General features: G+C 41.8%; 1 protein-coding gene across 1 annotated transcript; it reads left to right on the top strand.

The window, feature by feature from the left end:
* The first annotated feature begins 6,125 nt into the window (after nt 1-6,125).
* LOC145687359 (uncharacterized) lies at nt 6,126-6,635 on the top strand. Its single transcript, XM_081760816.1, has one exon. The coding sequence runs from the start codon at nt 6,126-6,128 to the stop codon at nt 6,633-6,635; it is 510 nt and encodes a 169-aa protein (XP_081616942.1).
* The last annotated feature ends 1,733 nt before the right edge of the window (nt 6,636-8,368 follow it).

Here is an 8,368-nt window from a genome sequence, read left to right as displayed (position 1 = left end):
CCAAGAGGAACGAGAATGGGGAATGGCGGAAACTTCATAACGAGGAACTACATAGTTTATACGGTTTACCCAACATTGTTAGGGTCATCAAGTCTAGGAGGCTTAGGTGGTCAAGTCATGAAGCTAGGATGGAAGAAAGTAGAAACGCTTTCAAAGACTTGACTGGACGACCAATCGGAAAACGACCATTAGGAAGCCCTAGATGCAGATGGGAGGACAATATTAAGATGGATCTCGCAGATATGGGAATACAAAGTAGAAACTGGATCCAGTTGACTAAGGGTAGAAGTCGGTTGAAAGCTTTTGTGAATGCGGCATTGAACCTCCGGGTTCCATAAGCCATAGAGTTAGTTATTATTATTATTATTATTATTATTATTTAATAATAATAATAATAACCATATAGAAAAAATATACACATGCAAACACCAGTGGCGTAACAGGACTAGGCGGGGCCCCGAGGCAGACATTGGCCAGGGGGCCCCCTCAGAAAATGTAAAATGTTGGCCTTATAATAACCTTTTTATTTTTGACATACAGGTACATCATTTAGCAGTACCTTTTTGAAATACACATTTTAATAGCATTTATAGTTTTTAAGTTGCACATTGTTTGTAAAATTATATTTCAAAAAAAAAAAAATTTCAGTGTAAAGACTGCGGCTTAAAACGTCACACTGAAAGTAGTACCTGGTCTACTTGTAAATGCGTGTTTCAAAGCTGTGCAATGCATGGGCAAGGGATTTCCCAAAGGGACTGACGAACCGACAATCAGTTCATTGTCGATTTGATAGTCTCTTTGAAGAGTCCCTTGAAAATATTTGTCTCTGAAACACATTGTTCCACGTTTTGGACACGTCCGAAAATCCGAAACTACCGGGTGTTCAGAAGATAACTATGCAGTACCATGTTGTGGTGTGCTATGTGATGACTGATATGATTGTCAATTAGTAATACATTTTCCATTGTTTAACATATTTGAACCATATTTGACCAGGTATTTGTATTTGTTCACAGATCCGGTTTGATTGAAGACCAACGTCTTGTGTGATATTATCATGATCCAGGTCATCATGCTAACGATCGAACAACGAGCGTTTCTTGTGGAGCATGTGTTCCGCAATAGAGACAAGCTCAACAGTAGAAGCTGCATTTGCAGCATAGTTCCCAGGAGTGAAGATGCCTAACCGCAATACTGTACGGAACTTCATCACCAAGTTTCGAAAGACCGGAAGCGTTCGCAATGCTCCACTGTATGATCATAGGTTGATGTTTGTTCCGCCGTGACTCGTAAACGCATCATTGGGCCCATCTTCTTTCAGGACACCATAAATGCTGCTACCTACCGTTTCCCTCGGATGCTGGCTCCCGTAGAATTCCCTAACAAGCAAGGTCCACAACGAGGCACACTCAGATCCGACTCAAACTTCGCCCAGAGGACACATAATGGAAAAGGAGAAAAAATGCCAAATTGGAGCTGCCCAGTGCCAGAAACACCGGAGTTATGCTCCCCAACATAACGCACCACGCGACAATATGATCTAAGGTAAACGTCGCAAGATACCCGTTCATGTCGAAAACGGAAAGGGCGAGAAGCACCGGGATGATATCAAAAAGATACCTGATATGTCATAACAATGTTTTGGCGGCCATCTTGAAAGCCACGATCTTGGATATAGCATAAGGTATTGAAATGAGAAGTGGGATATGTGATGTATCAATCTAAGGTAAAATGCAAAATGAAAATCAATGATGTAATCGCGAAAAACATATGCGTAATGGTGAGGACGTGATGAAGTGTAGAAGAAAAAATGAAATTTTTTAGTTTTACGTCCCGCGGTTATGCCGACCAGGCTAAAGGAGACGGTGATTATGAGAAATGAATGAAATGTTGGAATGATGAAAGTGTAGAAGACTCGGGTAAAACAAACGTGTATGCGAAGGACAGAAGACGCCACGGCATTGGGTAACATGCCACGGCAATGGTACGCGACAAGTAAACGTAACAGTGTCTGTACATGGAAGTGTCTCCGCATTGGCGCATTATGTCTTTCAAGGATATTGGGACCCGGCTAGGTACAGTAAAAACCACAGTTGCACCCACGATACGAGCGTTCGTTTGAAGACTACTGGAACTATAAAGGGCTATCTATTGTGAAACAGCATGAAGGCAGCTCGATCGGGAGAGTAGGTAATATAATATTGGATTGGTTATCAAAAGCAGGACCTACCTGGGATCGAAACTCACTTCTGGGCAACGTTTTGTACGTTTCTTATTCACTTTTCCTGCTGTTTCGTGAGAACAAAGGACATTTCGGCCTACGTTTGTTTAAACAAGAGTATTTGAAACAAAGTATGCATGGGTGATAAGGCCCAGACATGTTCTAGCTGACATTTCTTTACGAATGTTTCTTTTCTTTTGCGCAATGTGCTACACTGTTTTTCGACGGGAGACGCGGTGACTCTGTGGTAGAGCGTCCACCTCTGGTGCTTGGGGTCCCTGGTTCGATCCCAGCTCGCGCCGTGTGGACTTTGTGGTGGACTCGTGGGTTTTCTCGGGGTTCTCCCGTTTCCTCCCACTTTCTTCATTCCACCACTTCACTCATCTCTCATCATCACTGTCTCCTTTAGCCTAACCGGCATAATCGTGGGACGTAAAGCTCAAAGATTTCTTTCCATTTTTTATTTTTCGACGGTCCCAAACAGAATCACAATATCAGTGAAAGGCAGCACTGCGGAGTCGAGTTCCATGAGTTGTTGCAATCTCCCACGAGAGGGCTAATTTACCACACAGTGAGACCACTCGAATTGTGTTTACGGGTTTCACTGGCACAGATGGAACTAAGTGAGCGTGACAGCAGGTGCTAGCCCGTGAGAAGTGATAGTGTGTTTGTGGCATACGCGAGTCAAAACGCGCAATATTCTGTACAACACCGTTCTCGTCCGACAGTGACTATGAGCCGAATGGAAACGAATGTAATACAAAATATTATACGCTAGAGGACAAAGTTAACATGTTACACTACTGGCTTGACGTAAAAGGCAAAGGGCGTCAAACATTCGCACATCGTTCATATCGCTCGATGAAACACAGATTCCGCAACTTTCCCTCGGTGAGAACACTGTTTAAATGGAAAGAACAACGCGACAAAGGCTTATTGAAAACAAAACGCGAAGTGTATCGCGAAATCACAGAACATGTGCTGCAACAATTTATAGCTGCGCGATGTGATAACCGCATTGTCCATGACAGTGATCTTAAATTATGGGCAAAGGAGCAGGCTCTGAAGTGTAGTCTCCGTACGTTCAATGCTAGTCACGGATGGATTGGGGCACTCAAACAACAAAACAATATCGTGAGCCGTAAAATCACGTCATATGTCACAATGAAGTATGTACGCGACAAGGAGGATATTGATTTGGTTATTGCTGGGTGGCGTGACGAAACCAAGACCATCATGGAGGGGTTTGAGAATGCAAATATATGGAATGCTGATGAATCCGGTTTTGCGAAAGAGTTGACAAGTGGGCGCACATTAGCCAGAAGAGGATCATCGCACATTCAGGGCTGTGTCCAGTCTGTGCATGCAACGACGCATACGTACACTGTGGTGCCGTTGTTGTCGAAAGCAGGGGTGGTGGCGGATAAACTCTTTGTCATTCTCCAGGAACCCGTAGCTTTAAGTACTAGGGTTCAGGACAATATGTTCACCGCACCAAATTTAGTGGTATTCTGGACGCCTTCTGGTAAAATGACAAGGGAAGCGTATTCGGTTTTCATCAAATAATGCGTAATACCACAAGTAGCAGCAGATGCTCCCAACACACAAAGCCTTCTGTTGCTAGATTCATATGGACTTCACAAGGACAGACACACATTTGCAAGACTACTTCATGAAAGTGGTTTCACCGCCGATCATATTCGCATCCATATTATACCTGAAAAAACTACTTCGCAGTGTCAACTGTTGGATCTGTATTACTTCCGTATGTATAAACACATGGTACGACGGATTTCGGAGGCATTGCGTGACCATACCAACGTGAACCTTCACCAGCGAGACACCGTCCTTAAGCTGCATTCACTGGTACACAACCAATTTTGTTGTCCACGATTTCATATGACACATCAATGCGGGTGGAAACTAGCTGGATTAGCAGAGGACGTTGCTTTCCAGTACAACACAACTGACTTTTGTTTCAATCTACGACAGCGTGAATGTTGTAAAGACGAGTGACCAGAACTTTCTGTGATCAAATGTGCTTGGTGTTTGCGGGAGCTGTGTGTCACCCATTTCTTTCCTCACTACCACTACTGCCGAGATTTTCAACAATAGGTACAATCTTATATATCTGTATCTATGTATATATATCTGTGTGTGTATGTAGCATTCCAACTCAAATGTATATGTTTCTCTCTGTGTGTGTGCATGTGTGTTTCTTTGTCGCATCATCCATGTGTTCTGGGTTCCTTTGGCCGTTTCTGTTTCATCGCGTTAACATAACTTCAGCTGTTTTTCCATACTCTGCTCGCATGAATTCCTCTTCACGTTAATACCATGCTCGACACGTTATTAGAGTTTGGGCATTGGTTTCAGTTTCTAATTCTACCCGACATCGATCTTTCACAAGACATCCTTCACGTTTCAATACCTTACGATATATTCACGATAACGGCTTTCAAGATGGCGGGCAAGTCTGTGTTATACCATATCAGGTATCTTGGTATCATCTCGGTGCTTCTCGTCCTTTCCGATTTCGACCTAAACGGGTATATTGCGACGTTTACCTTATATCATATTGCCGCGTGGTGCGTTATGTTGGGGAGCATAACTCCGGTGTTTCTGGTATTGGGAAGCTCCAATTTGGCATTTTTTTCTTCTTTTCCATTATGTGTCCGCTGGGCGAAGTTTGAGTCGGATCTGAGTGTGCCTCGTTGTGGACCTGGCTTGTAAGAAAACAACTGATAACAATTCTGGTCCAAGCTCATGCTCTGTTCAGACGCAGATTGATGACAGCAAATACAACAAGTGATTTGACATGAGCAACGTTGGTGCTTTTGAGACTCCGGTTGGATTATACTTACTTTTGCATATGCATGCGTATACATATACGCGACTGGCAAGCCGACTGCTCGCAGGGATTCATACACACATGAATGAAGACGATAGAATTTCCTTAGATGAATTCTCTTTTGTTAAATAGGCATATATTTGGATACTGAGTAGAACGAGAAATATTAACAACATACAAAATTTTCACTTTACGGAGCTTAAACGCTCAAACAGAAGAAATTGCACTCACGCAATTGAATAAACGAAATAATGAAAAATAATACACTTAGTATTGCGTGATAAACGTAGACATGCACATATTATATAAAAACACTAGAAACATGGCCCTTCTATTCGATACCACTTGCACTATAAACTTGTTATTCGCACTATGAGACTTTCACTGCGTAATTTAAGACAAGGGGAATGGGGGAGATACAGGAATCACTAATCCATGATGAAATTTCTTGACTCCGAAGAAATGCTGTATCCTAAAAAACGGTTATTCACTTTTTGTTCAACGCCAAAATAAGATTTCTATCACATATTTAATTATATTTCGTACTTCTCCTATATTAATGCATAGGTAAAACGTTCTTCTAAACTTTTCGTTCCTCCTTGCTATGAAGACTTCGGTTGACTTCTTGCTTCTACCAACGCTTGGGAACATCCCGTTCGCTATACTTAGGGTTGGTAGGGCGTTATGCAAAATAATGAAGAAGTGTTAAAGTTTTCTGCATTCTTACACAACACAAATACAGATGGTGATCAGAAAAATGGAAACACCTGTAGTTGGCAACACGTCAGATGTATGGGTTGGCAGTGGTGTCGTGGCGCCCGCAGCGCCGGACCGCTGGCGGTGGTGTGTTAGGTCGGTCTCCATACTACATCAGGCGCAGTGGAACAGCAGTGTCCAATGGCTGCAGCAGACGGAGGTATTGTAAAATAGGAGACCTCTCAGATTTTCAAAAAGGGCAAATTGTTGGTGCGCGGTTATGTGGACCAACATGTTTTCACTTCAACTTTCTTCCTATACCGTGGTCAGTACTATGAACAAACAGACGGCGTCGCCATGGGTTCTCCACTCTCACCTGCAGTAGCCAATTTTTATATGGAGCACTTTGAACATGAAGCACTGAAGAAAGCACCACTTGCACCCACACATTTCTATAGATATGTTGATGACACCTTCACCATCTGGCCACATAGACGCAACTCCTTACAGGAATTCCTGCAGCATCTCAATAACCAGCATCCCAATATTAAATTCACGATGGAAGTTGAACAAGAAGGACGTCTACCATTTCTTAACATCATGATATACAGAAGACCGGATGGCAGCCTAGGCCATAGGGTATACAGGAAACCAACACATACAGATTTATATCTGAACGCAAACAGTTTACATCACAAAGCTCAACGGTTTGGAGTTCTCAACACCTTAGCACATAGAGCATTCTCCATCTCCGACAAGGATTGTTTAATAGAGGAACTTAATCACCTTCGCAGCACCATGTTACAGAATGGATACTCAATGAGAGATAAATATGGCCCTGAAAAGAACCAGAACGAAGGACACTGACAAGGACAAAAGTGCAGAAGAAACTGTGAATGAAGAACGGAAGAACACAATCTACCTCCCATACACCGGGAACACTTCTGGAAAGCTCAGCAGACTATTTGCCAGGTACACCACCAGGACAATACACAAACCTCCAGCAAAAATAAAAGAACTTGATACGATCAACCAAAGACGACCTGGGCCTCCGAACTCCTGGAGTTTACCGCATTCCATGTGAATCTGGTAAATCATATATACTTCTAGTTTCAGTAAAAGCGTGGTCATGAAAGCTTGAGTTAATTTTGAGTTTAACGCCCCATTCAGCAGCGAGGCTATATGAGACGTGGACCTACTGGTTAACGTAGAATCCGAACCATATGAGCTCCCGTCGGGAATTGAACCCGGGTCTCCCACGCCAAAGGCGCGTACGCTAACCGCTTAGCCACGAAGGAGCTTGGTCGTAAAAGCATGCATTGTATTGCGTTGATAGTTGCGTCACTTTTTTTTTTTAATTTAGTGCAATTACCGGTGCTAGTGTCAGTTCGGGATATGTGGATGTGTTTGCGGTCCTGTGATTAATTTTTATTTCTTAATAACGATTATTTCTATTTCGCCTTTGTGCTTTGAACAAATGTCCCTTTTTTTAATGAATAATAATGAAGTTTAAAAACTTAGTGACGTGCTCTAAAATTAGTCGATTGAGGGTATATTACCTACGTGGTATTATTTTGGTCCGATATCTGCATTTGAAGATCGTGGGTAAGTACATTAATTTCTAATTCGTATCTGCACGGTTTATATTGCATTTTGTTTATCGTGGTTGGTATTTGATCACGAGGACACTGATATAATATATTGTTTCGTTTGATTCAGAAAACTACGTGTATTATATAATATGTAAGTTGTTTATATTTCCTACCTCATTATCTGCAGATGCGGATAGAGATGTTGCGGATGCGGATAGAGATGCTGCGGATGCGATATTTTGTATCCGCGCAGACCTCTAACTATGGGAAATACCGTAGTCGGCCGAAGACTTCACTTAGGAACTAATACGTGACCTATCCAATAATACATGTTTCAGAATCCTAAGATACTCATGCAACACTTTTTATAGAGGGGGTTTGGTTACGGGCATATAATTTGAAGTACTCACTAACTACCTCTATATATATATATATATATATAAAAAAAAAAAAAAAAAGTTGCGGAAGTACCACAGGATTCCAAAACTTGGATATTTAGGTAGGACACATACTAGTTCCTAAGTAAAGTCTTGACTCGACTAAAGTAGGTCCCATAGTTTTGGAACTATGGACTTTTGAAGTTCATTTTTTCATTTTTTCGGCAACCTATAACTTCGAAAGGAAGCATTTGTGCACCCAGGTTGGCCTATACTTTTTGTCTCATCTTGGTGTCAAGAATCACCTCCTAGACGTTGTCGGTGTTGTTTTTACTCTCAAACAAAAGTGTGGGCTAAGACCTACGGAACCTCATGTAAATCACCAATTTAATACACTTTATCTGAGCGCGAGATACCATGATCTTGCTGGAAAAACACTGCTCTCTTGGATCGTGTTTAAAAAAAAGTTTAGGAATTATCATATTTGAATAGCAAAAGGACAAATGTGGCATATTCACCCTGCTTATTTTCGGTGTTTCTGCAATAGAGTCTATATATTGTTTAACTGCAAATCTAGAGCCAAGTATGGGACAAGAAAATTGTTTATGCTTCTAAAAGTATGCTTTTCTCG

This window comes from Thermobia domestica, chromosome 6 (assembly GCF_964235325.1).
Source record: "Thermobia domestica chromosome 6, izTheDome1.hap1.1, whole genome shotgun sequence".
Lineage (NCBI taxonomy): Eukaryota > Metazoa > Arthropoda > Insecta > Zygentoma > Lepismatidae > Thermobia > Thermobia domestica.
Note: the sequence above shows the minus strand (reverse complement) of the source record. Positions and strands in the feature narration are given on the sequence as shown.

What these genes read in the sequence shown, in the direction of transcription:
- LOC145687359 (XM_081760816.1), top strand. Translation starts at nt 6,126, where the DNA reads ATGGGTTCTCCACTCTCACCTGCAGTAGCCAATTTTTATATGGAGCAC.